This window comes from Ranitomeya imitator, chromosome 3, assembly GCF_032444005.1.
Source record: "Ranitomeya imitator isolate aRanImi1 chromosome 3, aRanImi1.pri, whole genome shotgun sequence".
Classification (NCBI taxonomy): domain Eukaryota; kingdom Metazoa; phylum Chordata; class Amphibia; order Anura; family Dendrobatidae; genus Ranitomeya; species Ranitomeya imitator.
In genome coordinates, this window is record NC_091284.1 from 382,426,503 (window position 1) to 382,443,432 (window position 16,930).

At 44.4% G+C, this 16,930-nt stretch overlaps 1 protein-coding gene across 1 annotated transcript; it reads left to right on the plus strand.

Annotated features, from left to right (window-relative positions):
- The first annotated feature begins 10,815 nt into the window (after nucleotides 1-10,815).
- Nucleotides 10,816-15,027, plus strand: LOC138670015 (uncharacterized). The gene is made up of 2 exons (XM_069756975.1): nucleotides 10,816-12,446; nucleotides 14,883-15,027. The coding sequence occupies exons 1-2, from the start codon at nucleotides 11,712-11,714 to the stop codon at nucleotides 14,895-14,897; spliced, it is 750 nt and encodes a 249-aa protein (XP_069613076.1). The 5' UTR covers nucleotides 10,816-11,711; the 3' UTR covers nucleotides 14,898-15,027.
- Nucleotides 15,028-16,930: the final 1,903 nt, after the last annotated feature.

Genomic DNA, 16,930 nt, shown 5'->3' on the forward strand with positions numbered 1-16,930 from the left:
TACGCTGATGCCCCATGTGTGGGGGTAAACCACTGTTTGGGCACACGTGGGGGCTCAGAAGGGAAGTAGTGACTTTTGAAATGCAGACTTTGATGGAATGGTCTGCGGGCGTCACGTTGCGTTTGCAGAGCCCCTGGTGTGCCTAAACAGTAGAAACCCCCCACAAGTGACCCCATTTTGGAAACTAGACCCCCCAAGGAACTTATCTAGATATGTGGTGAGCACTTTGAACCCCCAAGTGCTTCACAGACGTTTACAACGCAGAGCCGTGAAAATAAAAAATCATTTTTCTTTCCTCAAAAATGATGTTTTAGCAAGCAATTTTTTATTTTTCAAGGGTAACAGGAGAAATTGGACCCCAGTAATTGTTGCGCAGTTTGTCCTGAGTATGCTGGTACCCCATATGTGGGGGTAAACCACTGTTTGGGCACACGTCGGGGTTCGGAAGTGAGGGAGCACCATTTGAATTTTTGAATACAAGATTGGCTGGAATCAATGGTGGCGCCATGTTGCGTTTGGAGACCCCCTGAAGTGCCTAAACAGTGGAAACCCCTCAATTCTACCTCCAACACACCCCTAACCCTTATCCCAACTGTAGCCGTAACCCTAATCACAACCCTAACCCCAACACACCCCTAACCACAACCCTAACCCCAACACACCCCTAACCCTAACCACAACCCTAATTCCAACCCAACTCTAAGGCTATGTGCCAACGTTGCGGATTCGTATGAGATTTTTCAGCATCATTTTTGAAAAATCCGCGGGTAAAAGGCACTGCGTTTTACCTGTGGATTTACCGTGGATTTCCAGTGTTTTTTGTGCGGATTTCACCTGTGGATTCCTATTGAGGAACAGGTGTAAAACGCTGCGGAATCCGCACAAAGAATTGGCATGCTGCGGAAAATACAACGCAGCGTTCCCGCGCGGTATTTTCTGCACCATGGGCACAGCGGATTTGGTTTTCCATATGTTTACATGGTACTGTAAACCCGATGGAACACTGCTGCGGATCCGCAGCGGCCAATCCGCACCGTGTGCACATAGCCTAATTCTAAAGGTATGTGCACACGCTGCGGAAAACGCTGCGGATCCGCAGCAGTTTCCCATGAGTTTACAGTTCAATGTGAACCTATGGGAACCAAAAATCGCTGTACACATGCTGCGGAAAAACTGCACGGAAACGCAGCGGTTTACATTCCGCAGCATGTCACTTCTTTCTGCGGATTCCGCAGCGGTTTTAGAACTGCTCCAATAGAAAATCGCAGTTGTAAAACCGCAGTGAAATGCGCAGAAAAACCGCGGTAAATCCACGATAAATCGGCAGCGGTTTAGCACTGTGGATTTTTCAAATCCGCTGCGGAAAAATCCGCATAGGACCAGAATACGTGTGCACATACCGAAACCCTAACCCTAGCCCTAACCCTACCCCTAACCCTACCCCTACCCCTAACCCTAGCCCTAACCCTACCCCTACCCCTAACCCTACCCCTAACCCTAACCCTACCCCTAACCCTAACCCTACCCCTAACCCTAACCCTAACCCTAGTTCTTACCCCAACCTTAGTGAAAAAAAAAAAAATTCTTTATTTTTTTTATTGTCCCTATCTATGGGGGTGACAAAGGGGGGGGGTCATTTACTATTTTTTTTATTTTGATCACTGAGATAGGATATATCTCAGTGATCAAAATTCACTCTGGAACGAATCTGCCGGCCGGCAGATTCGGCGGGCGCACTGTACATGCGCCCGCCATTTTGGAAGATGGCGGCGCCCAGGAAAGAAGACGGACGGACCTCGGGCGGCCAGGTAAGTATAAGGGGGGGGAGATCAGGGCACGGGGGGGGCGTCGGAGCACGGGGGGGTGGATCGGATCATGGGGGGGGTGGATCGGAACACGGGAGGGAGGATTGGAGCACGGGGGAGGATTGGAGCACGGGGTGAGGGATCGCTGTGCGGGGGGGGTGGATCGGAGCACGGGGGGGGTCGCTGTGTGCGGGGGGGGGATCGGAGTGCGGGGGGGTTTGATTGCAGCACGGGGGTGTGATTGGTGCACGGGGAAGCGGACAGGAGGACGGGGGAGCGGAGCACAGGATGGAGGGGAGCGGACCACAGATCGGGGGGCTGGGGGGGCGATCGGAGGGGTGGGGTGGGTGCACATAAGTGTTTCCAGCCATGGCCGATGATATTGCAGCATCGGCCATGGCTGGATTGTAATATTTCACCAGTTTTTTAGGTGAAATATTACAAATCGCTCTGATTGGCAGTTTCACTTTCAACAGCCAATCAGAGCGATCGTAGCCACGAGGGGGTGAAGCCACCCCCCCTGGGCTAAACTACCACTCCCCCTGTCCCTGCAGATCGGGTGAAATGGGAGTTAACCCTTTCACCCGGCCTGCAGGGACGCGATCTTTCCATGACGCATATGCTGCGTCATGGGTCGGAATGGCACCGACTTTCATGACGCAGCGTATGCGTCAAAGGTCGGGAAGGGGTTAATGAAATAATTAAACACAGGTTTTCCATCTTTATTACAGTCTCAATCCAATAGAAGTCCTCGTTCTTCTGTAAAAAGCAACAATATCCCATACCTGTCCGCTGTACAGTCAAGGCCCACGCTGCAACCCATCTCAAGGGGTTAAATAGTTTATAAACGGAAGCAGTGCTAATGCTACCACCACGACTGTAAACCACTGTGGAATGAATGAAAAGCTGTCTGTGCAGCCTCCCCGCCTGACCGGACATGATCTCTGTAGCGTGGGAAAGTTTCTGAAAATGCTGTCAGTACACCGCAGGTCAGGCGGGGAGTCTGCGCAGCCTCAGACATTGCTGCTGACATCACTTAGGCTGCGCTGACTCCCTGCCTGACCCCCGGTGAACTGACACTCTCACGTACAGGGTGGAGCGCGGTAATTTGCTGATTTGGGAATGAAATAAAAAAATTATGATCATTAGAAAAATTTATTTTATATTTTAATTATACTGAACAGTAATGGAATTTTTAAATTACATGGTTTTAAATAGTGTATCTGGCAAATGTCGACCTTCGCTATCCACACACTGCTGCATACGTTTTCTGAAGTTTTCATGAACTCTAACAAGCATGTCCACTGGTATTCTGCCAATTTCAGCTTCAATATTGTTCCTTAGGTCTTCCAAGGTGTTGGGACGGTTGATATACACCTTAGACTTCAGGTAACCCCAAAGGAAAAAATCGCATGGGGCTAAATCTGGTGAGCGTGCTGGCCAGTTCACATCTCCCCTCAAAGAGATAAGCCGTCCAGGAAACATTTGCCTCAAACAATTCATGGTAACCCTCGCTGTGTGTGCAGTGGCACCATCCTGTTGGAACCATGTATCCTCTAGTTCCATTGCCTCAAGAGCCGGCTGAAAATAATCCTGTATCATAGACAAGTACCGTTCGGAGTTCACAGTTATGGCACGACCATTATCCTGAAAAAAGTAGGGACCAATGATGCCTACTCGTGATATGGAGCACCACACAGTGACGCGGTCCGAATGCAGAGGTCTCTCGTGAACTTCTCTGGGGTTTGTTTCACTCCAGTAATGCATATTTTGTTTGTTTACACACCCACTGAGGTGAAAATGTGAAAATTCACCCAATTTACAATTGATTGCCGTCCAGGAACACGTCCGCGTGGAGGAACAGCGAATTGTAAACGAAAAGCACGCTGCACTGCAATGATTGAGTGGGCATTTGAAAAATACGCTTCAACACAAAATGACCTCTCCTCACGTGTCCACTGCATGATGGCAACTGAAAGGCAGAGGAATACAAATCTCCCATCAGCCACTGTAAGCCACACCCACTCTCCCCTCTCTTCGACCGACAGTGCCGCCACAGCATGCAGTGCAAAAAAGCAAATTACCGCGCTCCACCCTGTATAATACGGCCGAGAAAAAAAATGATGATGGGAGCTGCTCCATAGATGAACATTGGTCCGAATGCTATGTGATTTTTTATAGCATAGCACTCATCCGTATTATACGATAGTGTGACTCCGGCCTTATAGAATATAATGCACTTGCATTGCTATGCTTTATAACCTGTCACAGCTGCGCATGGTGAAAGAAGCTTGCTAGTGCCTGGTGACCCGGATGTCATCATGATGACTTCGGGTTACCATGTCAATAATCGCCCCCTCGTGATGATGTTGCGAGTGTGCTGATTGGAGGGCAGAGGGTACCCCCTCCCTGCCTTCTAAACTCTGCAATTGATATCGATCACAGCAGTTAGAGGGTTAAACTGCAGTGCAGGCAACGTTCCTAGCAGTGAGCGCCGAGTGTCAGTTGTCATATCAGCTGAACGCTTGGTGGCGATTGCCCGCACAATATGCCATGACGTTTATATACTTCATTTGTCAGGAAGTACTACCCAACTAAGTTTATACCGCAAATGTCAGGAATGGGTTAAGAAGAGACTTACATCTTGAAATTTCTGTCTTGTTTAGCTCAGTATCACATAGTATGATTGCTGATGTTGATCGGAGCTGTTTGTTAAAGTCGGATTAAAACGAAAGACACGTCATTGCCTTTATGTACACAAGCCCATCTTGATAGGAGATCTTGATGGAAAAAAATATGAAACTCTGCTATCTGCAGATTAACTGTGTGTTTTTTCCTTCATTTTCAAGTGTCTTTCATTCGTGCTAAACACGCTTCATAATTTCTTTTCTTCTTTCTGAGTAGATGGTGGGGAGGGAAAGCAAAAAAGGGCAGGCAATTAAATTGCAAGGCCTGTAATTCGATTGCTGTCGTATTTGTAGAGCTTTCTACTGCACATGGATTAACCTATTTTGTGCTGAAACACTACTTTACTTTAATACAAGACGATAATCTTAACTGGGTATACAAAATTCTATTATTTTATCCTACTTAGTAGTTTTAATTGGGTCAATGATCTTATCAAAACACTTCTGCTTTGAAAAGAAAATGAAATTGTTACGTAATGTTTTTCTGTAGATGATATGTAATTTAATTGGTACCATACACCTGTTATTGCTATAGGCAAAACATTTTTGTGGCCTACAAGCTTGTATGCAAAGATAATTCAGTTTTAGGTACACATTTATTAAGAAATGTTGTTGTTATAATTAAAGTCTAATTGGTAGTAACACGAGGATTCACTTGGTATATACCACAGTGTATTTAATCACAGGAGATGGTAAGGTTTACCATTCTTACCTGGGCAATGCACTTCATCTTGTAAAGATGAATGGGTCACTCACTGCTCTTAGCAGGGCATTCCTTAGTATACAGAGATCTAAGAGATCACTATCTTCTACAAGATGTTACATCTTGTATTGATCCAGGAGGTAAAGCCCCCGTCACACATAGCGAGATCGCTAGCGAGATCGCTGCTGAGTCACAAGTTTTGTGACGCAACAGCGACCTCAGTAGCGATCTCGCTATGTGTGACACGTAGCAGCGACCAGGCCCCTGCTGTGAGATCGCTGGTCGTGTCGGAATGGCATGGACCGTTTTTTGATCGTTGAGGTCCCGCTGGGTAGCACACATCGCTGTGTTTGACACCTTACCAACGAGCTCGCTGACAGGACGTCCCATTGAATCGTCATGAAATAGCATCGTTGTACAGGTCGCTACAGGTCGCTGCATCGCTGCTGCGTCGTTGGGGAGATCACACTGTGTGACATCTCACCAGCGACCACATAGCGACGCAGCAACGATCCCTGACAGGTTGTATCGTTGTCGGGATCGCTTAAGCGTCGCTATGTGTGACGGGGCCTTAACTGTATTCACTAAAGCATTTCTTAAGAAGCACCAGACCAGTCTACAACCCCTGGCAAAAATTATGGAATCGCTGGCAGGTACGGACTGGGGATGAAATTCAGCCATGGCATTTGAAATCACACAGGCCCATGTTGTCCCCGTCCCAAAAAGCAGATATGATATATAATACTAATATTATCCTGGATGGAAGACAGGAAGATTTACGACAAGATCAATATTTCTAATGATACCCGTGGCATGCTGGGGTAAATAACGGAGTCAGCAAATTTGTGCTCCACCATAACTCTTAACAGTATGGGTGTCTTGAGAACACCGATTCTGGTAATAATGTAGCAGACAATGCAGCCTACGACCAGACAGGCCCTTCAGGCTTTTGCCAGAATTGCCAGATGGCCAGTCCGGCCCTGATCACCAGCCTTGGAGGATGTTCATTCAGTTGTTTAATTTTGTAGAAAAAAAGCAGATCACAGACATGGCACAAAACTACAGTCATTTCAAATGGCAACTTTCAGGCTTTAGAAAAACTAAAAGAAATCAAGAACAAAAAATGTGGTAGTGAGTAATGGTCACTTTTTTTAACCAAGCATAGCGGAAAAATTATGGAATCACTCAATTCTGAGGAAACAATTATGGAATCGTGAAAAACAAACATATAAAAAAATACTCCAACACATCACTAGTATAGTGAAACCCGACTCGACCCTATAAAAATAAAAGTCGCTCAACCCTACTGGTCACTATAATGAAGACTATTTTTACATTTATATTCCTAGTGTATGCTCCTTGTTCTCCTTTTTCTATATGGTCACTACAATGGCAGTTTGCAATTTTAACTCAGCAACATCATCACTACACCTGTTGATAAAATCCCAATGGGATATAATTTCTCAAATTGGGTCACTTGATGGAGAACTCTGCTCTTCTAGCACTTAGAGGCTCTATATATGGTGTCCGCAAACTATTCTTGGAAAATTTGAACTCTAGGAGGAAAATAGCGCTCTGTATCTCCAGTCTTGGGGTATTTCCACATTTAGCATAAATTGTGGGATACATTTTAGTGCCATTTTTACCCATTGCCCGATGTGAAAAGTAAAATCTGTGGCTGAAACAAAATTTTGGTGGTAAAAATGTATCCATATTTTTCCCTGAAGCGCAATGGTATAAAATTCTGTGACTCACCCTTTGTTGTCAATATGATGACTGCACCCCTAGATGAATTAACTGAAAAGTGTAGTTTGTAAAATGGGGTCTCTTATCTTAGGATTTTGCTGCTCTGGCACCTTAGAGGCCGTGCCAATATGACATAGCACCCTCAAACCAGTCCTGCAAAATTTGAACACCAATATGGCGCTTCTTCCCATCTGAGCTGTGCACTGCTCCTCAAAAGTATTTTTCAACCACATATGGGGTATATGTGTACTCAGGAGTAATTGCACAACAACAGTTTTGCATTCATTTTCTGGCCATCTTTGTGAAAATGAAACATTTGGGCCTAAAAAATGTTTTTCTTCTTTTCCACAGATCAATGTTGTAAAATTCTGTGAAGCACCTGTGGGTTCAAGGTGCTCTTGGCACATCTAGATGGATTCCATGAGAGGTCTAGTTTCCAAAACTTGGTAACTTGTGGGGGTGTTCCACTGTTTAGGTACATCAGGGGCTGTCCAAACACAACATGACACTGGGAGATCATTCCAATAAAATTTTAAATCCAAAACATCACTCCTTCTTTCCTGAGCCCTGTGGTGCTCCCAAATGGTAGTTTACTCCCACATCTGCATACTGACTAGAAATTTAACAAAAATGTTGGCTTCCATTTATTCCTGTTACCTTGTGAAACTAAAAAAAATGGTGCTAAAAGAACATTTTTGAGGGAAAAATTTATTTTTTTTATTTTCATGGGTCTATATTATAAACTTCTGTGAAGCACCGGCAGGTTCTCACCACACATCTAGATACATTGAAGAGTCTAGTTTCCAAAATGTTGTCACTTGTGGGGTGTTTCCACTGTTTAGGCATATCAGGGGTTCTTCAAACACAATATGACACCTGCAGACAATTCCATCAAAATCTGCTTTCCAAAGCATCACTCTTTCCTTTCTAAACCCTGCTGTGCACCCAAACAGTAGTTGATCACCACGTATGTGGTATCTGTGTACTCAGGAGAATTTGCACAACAAAATTTGGGGTCCATTTTCTCCTGTTACATTGTGAAAATAAAAATTTGGGACTAAAAAACTTTTTACAGGAAAAATGTTATTTTTTAATTTTATTTTATAAACTTCTGTAATGGACCTGGGGTTCAATACTCAGCACACACCTAATTAAGTTCCCTGAGGGGTATAGTTCCAAAATGGTGTCACTTGTGGAGGGTTTCCACTGTTTAGACACATCAGGGACTCTCCAAACATAATATGGCACCCACTAATTATTCCATAAAATGTTGCATTCAAAAAGTCAAATGGCGCTCCTTCCCTTCCAAGCACTGCTGTGCACCCAAACAGTTTTTTTCCTCAACATATGGGGTGTCTGCATACTCAGGAGAAATTGCACAACAAACTGCTGCAATTTCTACTGTAACCCTTGCAAAAACGCAAAATTTGGCTCAATGTCATAAACCTCTGTGAGTGCTGAAGGAAACTCAGACAACATGTGTCGTTTGCCACAACGCGTTTCAACTCCCACCTGAAGAAGACGGTGTTTACCGTTGAAACGCGTTGTGGCAAACGACATATGTTGTCTGAGTTTCCTTCAGCGCTCCTGGGACTGATTTCTGTTTGACACACATTCTCATCCTCCTTTGGAGGTATTCAGCTGGAGCTGCGGTGGTGCTTGACAACTCCCTTTCATCTCCCCTTCCCTGGGTCAATTCCTCTGCGCTCCCCTCTGACTGCTTTCACTTATCTTGCTTCTTCATAAACCTCTGTGAAGCACTTGGGGTTTCAAGGTGCTCACAACACATCTAGATAAGTTCTCAGTGGGGTCAAGTTTCCAAAATGCTGTCACATGTTGCGATTTCCACTGTTTAGGCACATCAGGGGTTCTCCAAACGTGACATGGCGTCCGTTAATTATTCCAACAAATTTTTCAGTCAAACAAATGGCGCTTCTTCACTTCCAAGCCCTGCCATACAGCAGTTTTCACCCACATATTGGGTATCGGTGTACTCAAGAGAAATTGCACAGCTCATTTTTGGGGTCCATTTTTCCTGTCACCCTTGTAAAAAAAAAAAGTCTAAAGTAAAATTTTTGTAAAAAAAGTTAATTGTTAATTTTTTCCTTCCACAATCTAAAAATTCCTGTGAAGCACTGGAAGGGTTAATAAACTTTTTGAATGTGGTTTTGAGCAGCTTGAGGGGTGCAGTTTTTAGAATGGTGTCAATTTTGGGTATTTTCTGTCATATAAAATGCAATCAAAAAGACAAAATAAAGATGGTCTATACCCATCAAAGTCACTTCAAATGTCATGTGGTCCCTAACAAAATTGTTTTGTAAATTTTGTTGTAAAAATGAGAAATCACTGGTCAACTTTAGAGATGGGCGAATACGGACCCTAAAGTTCAGTGTCCGTACGGAACAACTACTATTCGAGCACAGACACTGAACACGGACTTCATCAGGAAGTCCGTGGTACTGTTCGGGTTCAATTGCTGAACACCGGGTGTTTGTCACGCTGTCATATGCATGACAGCACGGCAAACACCGCTTCTGATCGGCAGTGAAATTATCCCCATTGGTCAAAGAGCCGCAGTTCCTACGCTGTCAAAAGACAGCATAAGCGCGCAGCTGTGATCGGAAGTATAACTTTCATCTCTGGTCACTGTTTTCAGTGGATGGGACAACCTCTCCCATCATCCATCACCTGCTGCCGCTAATAACTGCGGCTATAAAGAAAAAGAACCCAGCACTCAACTGATGCTTTAGTGCAATTTTAATCGTAGTAGTACCCAATAAACGTTTCGGTCCTTGAATGGACCTTCGTCAGTAACTACATGTGAAAACCAAAAACAAGTGTAAACAAAAATTACAGAAAATAAAGATGCATACAAAATAAAGTATATACAAGGTATTTTGGAAAAGGACAATAGCATCGATACAAAACTCTGGTCAATCTATACATAGAGTATATGCTGGGGAGAAAATAACCCGAATATCTAGGCTGAATTATGTTCCACTCAGGATGAAATAAGGAAAGATACACCAGAAAGATAATAGTGGGAGAGGAGGTACATACCGTACTGTAGAATAATAGAATAGACCGTATGGTCATAGGGTACAAAAAAGCAGCGTCTGTAAGTGTAAGAAAGTCCCATAAAATTCCCATGGACCGGTAAGCACATGGTGTCAGGGGATATAAGGTAAAACATACCTTATGTGTGAGTCAGATAGGAGCGGTACTGTGGGTGGATAATGAAAAAGAAATTACATACCGAAGAGAAAAAAAAATAAAAAAAAAAATAAAATAAAATAAAATTACATACCGCAAAAACCGGCCGAGACTATGATTTAGCCTCTTTTCTCTGAGACTGTATGGTACTATCGGGTGATTTGCTCTGCAATGTGGTATCATGTTATTTTCCCACAGGTCATTACGGACTTCTTCTATCTTACTGGTTTTGTTATTTTTACCATTGTAAGTCATTGATGCAATTTTTACCATGGTCTAATTCTTCCTTTCTTTTACCTCTAGAGTCGTCTGTACTGATCACTTCGGTCTACCCGCACACCTCACTGGACCAAGCTGGTTATCCTCACCTAGCTGATCATATCACTAATCAGACCTATAGACCATAGGAGCACCTATCACCATGGAGATTGTTCACCCAGCATATCATCTCCGTATAGGCACTTCAGCTACATATCACTTGTCCTATGTTGCCTGTATTGTCATTCCTTTTCTACTTTCTCCTTGCCGCGCTTTCCGTAGCGCTCGTGGTTTTTTTTTTTTTTCTTTCCCATTGTATTGCCCTATCCCTATGACAACGTGATGTCACTTCCGGTCACCATACACAGGAACTCTCATTGAGCTGCACACTGAGGTAGTCCTCATAGCGCGCCGTCACTTCCTGTCTGCCACCCAGCCGCTGATTGGCTGTTGGAGCTGGCTTGTCCCGCCCCTTTCTTATAAGATGGCGGCCGCACTTACTTCTGATCAGACTAGCGGTGGACACCGCGTCTGACAGCACCACCATCCAGCTCGGTCTCCTCAGGTAAATCCCCTGCACTAGAGCGTTTCTCTGATCGGCCGGTTTTTGCGGTATGTAATTTTTTTTTTTTTTTTTTTTTTTTCTTCGGTATGTAATTTCTTTTTCATTATCCACCCACAGTACCGCTCCTATCTGACTCACACATAAGGTATGTTTTACCTTATATCCCCTGACACCATGTGCTTACCGGTCCATGGGAATTTTATGGGACTTTCTTACACTTACAGACGCTGCTTTTTTGTACCCTATGACCATACGGTCTATTCTATTATTCTACAGTACGGTATGTACCTCCTCTCCCACTATTATCTTTCTGGTGTATCTTTCCTTATTTCATCCTGAGTGGAACATAATTCAGCCTAGATATTCGGGTTATTTTCTCCCCAGCATATACTCTATGTATAGATTGACCAGAGTTTTGTATCGATGCTATTGTCCTTTTCCAAAATACCTTGTATATACTTTATTTTGTATGCATCTTTATTTTCTGTAATTTTTGTTTACACTTGTTTTTGGTTTTCACATGTAGTTACTGACGAAGGTCCATTCAAGGACCGAAACGTTTATTGGGTACTACTACGATTAAAATTGCACTAAAGCATCAGTTGAGTGCTGGGTTCTTTTTCTTTATAGTCTATGAAGGTGTGGGAACCTAACCTAGCACCATTCTTCTCCAGTAGTGCACACGGTTTTTGTATCTGATAATCTTCCCCTACGTGATTGCACACTGACGGGTCATGTCCACATTCTCCTATAATGCTGAGGAGACCTCGAATATCCTGGCACGTTCCACTTTCAGTAGCGATTTTTTAAAAATCCCTCCTAGGGAAGCAAGGGGGAGAGATCTAGAAAGGGAACTCCGTCACCTTACCAACATCGAACTTCACTGTGCCACACTCTCTGAGTATCTTCGAGCACAACGGATCCCTAGGGGTCTACGGGTTCCACTACGTCCCACACTGTTTCGGGACTCTCCCGAGTATTGCACCAGATATGAACAAATATTAAATAAATGTTCTTTCGACATTATTACCCTGACGATTGAGCACCTGCAGAAAGCGATCTCCACAAGCTCCGAGACCATCAAATCCATCGAGGCTCAACTGTCTTCATCTGGGACCCCCGAGGAACTGATTACCCTCAAGGACCAAATATCCAGAAACATCGAGAAGCACCGACGGGAGACAGAGGACAGAAAACGTAGCAAATTCAATAGGGACACGGAGGACTACGAGCGCCAACAGGTATACAGATGGCAGGACAATTATGCCGGACGTCGAAACCCATCTCGCCAGGCCCAGCGTACCTCCCTCGACTACTCAACATCAGGCTCAGAACAGGAGTTGGGTACCCCTGCCACACTTCCACCCCGTTTTTTAGGCCAACGACAACGCTTCCCGAGAAGAAGACCACGAGGCGCGGCCACGGACATAGGAGGAGACTCGGCCCAAGGGAGGATAACGAGATCTCAGGTACCAATCCATTGGTAATTAACATCTCTGATAGATTACTTGGTGTAGCGGAATACAAAGTCCTGCAGAAGGGTTTGTCTTTTTGTCCATCATACCAATGTCATACATTTGATCTTGAAATGGATCTTCAGAGATTCTTTCGATCACTTAGACTTAAGGCCTTTTTCTCCACATCTCCCGAATCTTCTTCTACCCTACCCTCCACGGGCTCATCTGACGGTCCTCTCTCTTCACGGAGCCTAGGGCTCTACACCAAAAGTCATTTCAGACCTCCCCAAGGCTCACACGCCATGGAATCTTTCATAGGTTTTGTGAAAGAATCATTTAAATTACTATGTGAGGATATCAGAAAGGGTAAATTGTTTTTTCCCCCCAATCTCTCTCCCATGGAACGACAAGCCATACGGGGCCTACAAAACGACAACAACCTCATTTTCAAACCTGCAGATAAAGGGGGCGCCCTTGTGATTATGAATAGATCGGACTACCTTCTTGAAATCAAACGCCAACTAGGTAATCCCACGATCTATGTTAAATTACCACACGACCCCCTATCCGTGACTCGTCAAATCATCTCGGACACTCTTTTGAAATATATTGAGTTAGGGGTCCTAGACCCTAAGACACGGGACTTCCTCACCAAACTACACCCTATCACCCCAGTATTTTATACCATTCACAAAATCCACAAAAACTTAGAGAAACCCCCAGGGAGGCCCATAGTCGCCTCTACCGACTCTATCCTCTCCCCACTGGCCATTTACCTAGAAAAAATTCTCACCCCATTGATTAGGACATCAAAATCCTTTATCCTGGACACAGGATCCTTCCTTAACATCCTGAAAGACATAAGTCCCATTCCTCCACACTCAATTCTGGTAACAATGGATGTAAAAGACTTGTATACATCTATCCCCCATATAGAAGGCATCAATTCGGTCCATAAACTCCTGACCCAGTCCGGCTTGCTACCCAACCAGATCAACTTGTGTATTGACCTACTAACCATCATTCTTACCCGTAATTATTTTTTGTTCCAGGATGACTTTTATCTACAAATCCGTGGTACCGCGATGGGCTCCAACGTAGCACCCCCGTATGCTAATTGCTACATGGCCGATTTTGAGGAGAGTCTGATATACCCTCACCCACTATTTCGTGACCACGTCCTTGTATGGAAACGTTACATCGACGTCTTTTGCATATGGGGGGGCTCGTTGGAAGCCCTCGCGTTCTTCTTCGACTGGCTGAACACGGCCTGGCCAGGTATCTCTTTCACCATGTCTCACAGTACTACACAGATCAATTTCCTAGACACCTTAGTCATTCTACAACCTGATGGCTCTTTCACTACCGACCTCTACACTAAAAGCACTGACCGTAACAGTTTGTTACATTTTACGAGTTTCCACCCTCCGGCCACAAAAAATTCAGTACCTAAGTCCCAATTTTATCGGGTCTCTAAGATTGTGTCTGACACAGAGCTTAGATCGATCCGCCTCCAGGAAATGGCTTCTAAGTTCACTCAACGGGGTTACCCGCCAGCAATACTGGAAAAAGCCGCTGCCCCCCCTACCCCACGACCCAATAGAGCCTCTAATCGGATCCCGTTTGTTCATTCATATCACCCGTTTGCGTACATTCTACATAGGTCAATACGCCGGAATTGGCACCTGCTGTCCAAGGGTTACCCCAACGTTACTGAGTTTCAGAACCCTTTTCTTCCCTGTTTCAAACGTCCACCCAACTTAAAGGACTCGTTGGTCAGGGCAGATTTGGGATCAGGTATTCCATCCCCCCGCCAACGGTTCTTACAGAGTCCACGTACCGGGACCTTCCCATGCCTGAACTGCTCTCAATGTCATAATGTCCTTAAAGGACCCCGCTTCCATCATCCTCGCTCTGGAAAGTCATTCCGAATCCCGGAGTATTTCACATGCGCTTCATCATGGGTTATATACTTAATCAAATGTCCCTGTGGACTTCTATACATAGGTGAAACAACGCAACCTATTCGCGATCGGATTTCCAAACATAAATCCACGGTCCGCTGTAAGAACCTGTTGTTACCCATCCCCCTCCACTTCCATAATTTGGGTCATAATATCTCACAGCTACAGTTCCAGGTAATAGAACATATCCCCCCCATCCGGCGGGGTGGTGATCGGGTTGCTCGCCTAAAGCGGAGGGAAGCGTTTTGGATCCACACATTGGAGACCCTCCACCCACTGGGACTCAATAGAGACTATGATTTAGCCTCTTTTCTCTGAGACTGTATGGTACTATCGGGTGATTTGCTCTGCAATGTGGTATCATGTTATTTTCCCACAGGTCATTACGGACTTCTTCTATCTTACTGGTTTTGTTATTTTTACCATTGTAAGTCATTGATGCAATTTTTACCATGGTCTAATTCTTCCTTTCTTTTACCTCTAGAGTCGTCTGTACTGATCACTTCGGTCTACCCGCACACCTCACTGGACCAAGCTGGTTATCCTCACCTAGCTGATCATATCACTAATCAGACCTATAGACCATAGGAGCACCTATCACCATGGAGATTGTTCACCCAGCATATCATCTCCGTATAGGCACTTCAGCTACATATCACTTGTCCTATGTTGCCTGTATTGTCATTCCTTTTCTACTTTCTCCTTGCCGCGCTTTCCGTAGCGCTCGTGGTTTTTTTTTTTTTTTTCTCTTCGGTATGTAATTTCTTTTTCATTATCCACCCACAGTACCGCTCCTATCTGACTCACACATAAGGTATGTTTTACCTTATATCCCCTGACACCATGTGCTTACCGGTCCATGGGAATTTTATGGGACTTTCTTACACTTACAGACGCTGCTTTTTTGTACCCTATGACCATACGGTCTATTCTATTATTCTACAGTACGGTATGTACCTCCTCTCCCACTATTATCTTTCTGGTGTATCTTTCCTTATTTCATCCTGAGTGGAACATAATTCAGCCTAGATATTCGGGTTATTTTCTCCCCAGCATATACTCTATGTATAGATTGACCAGAGTTTTGTATCGATGCTATTGTCCTTTTCCAAAATACCTTGTATATACTTTATTTTGTATGCATCTTTATTTTCTGTAATTTTTGTTTACACTTGTTTTTGGTTTTCACATGTAGTTACTGACGAAGGTCCATTCAAGGACCGAAACGTTTATTGGGTACTACTACGATTAAAATTGCACTAAAGCATCAGTTGAGTGCTGGGTTCTTTTTCTTTATAGTCTATGAAGGTGTGGGAACCTAACCTAGCACCATTCTTCTCCAGTAGTGCACACGGTTTTTGTAGCTAATAACTGCGGATCTGGAGCTGCTGGCAGGTGAATTAATTAGCCGACTCTTGCACTGTAAATAAATGATTAAAAAGAAAACCCAGTTTGGGTTCCCCTTTATTTTTTATAGCCAGCTAGGAAAAACTCACCGCTGGGGGCTGCAACCCTCAGCTGTCAGCTTCAACAAGGCTGGTTATCAAGAATAATGGGTTACCCCCCTTTTTAGACAACCAGCCTTGCTAAAGCAGACAGCTGAGGGCTGGTATTCTCAGACTGGTAATGGGCCATGGATATTACCTCCCCCAACCTAAAAATAGCAGCCCACAGCTGCCCTGAAAAGACACATCTATTAAATGCGCCAATTCTGGCGCTTTGCCTGGTGCTTCCCACTTGCCCTGTAGTGGTGGCAAGTGGGGTTCAAATTTGTGGGGTTAATGTCTCCTTTGTATTGTCAAGTGACATCAAGTCCACGGCTTAGTAATGGAGAGGTATCTATATAACTCCTACCCATTAGTGCTAGTCACTTCTCACAGTCAAGCCGTGAGTCAGAGTGGTCAAAGAGTCCAAGGTCAGAAGCCAGGAGGGTATGTCATAAACAGAAGGTCATTTTCTGAGGTCAGAGTACCGGGAAGATAACAGATCGGAGCAGAAGAGGTTAAACAGTTGGACGGTCAGAACAAAGTCCAAGGTCAGGCAACAGATCAAGCATACAGAACTCAAGGCACAGGGAGCATAGACCTCACTTGTTGAATGTACTGTACATCTGGCAATGGTCTGGGACAAGCTGCTCAGTTAAGTAGGCATGGCAATCACCCAGGATAGTGAACACTTGGAGACAACCGATACCTCCCAGTCACAGATTGGCTAGTCGAGCTGTCAATCAACACACTGACAGCTCAGCACACCCTGGAACCAGATTGGATGTCCATGCTGTCAATCAAATTACTGACAGCTTCAGCATGCTTCTGTACCGGATTGGACGGCCGAGCTGTCAGTAACTGCATCCCAGACACCCTGAGGAGTGGAACCATGACAATGACTAATCCTATAGTTATATTGTAAATAAAGATACGTCTAGAGTAAAGTCTTTTATTGGAAATAAAACAAAACACACTTTTACTTTATTATTTAAAAATAGCAAACACAGTTATACTCACCAAACGACTATTGCACAAAAGCCCTCTT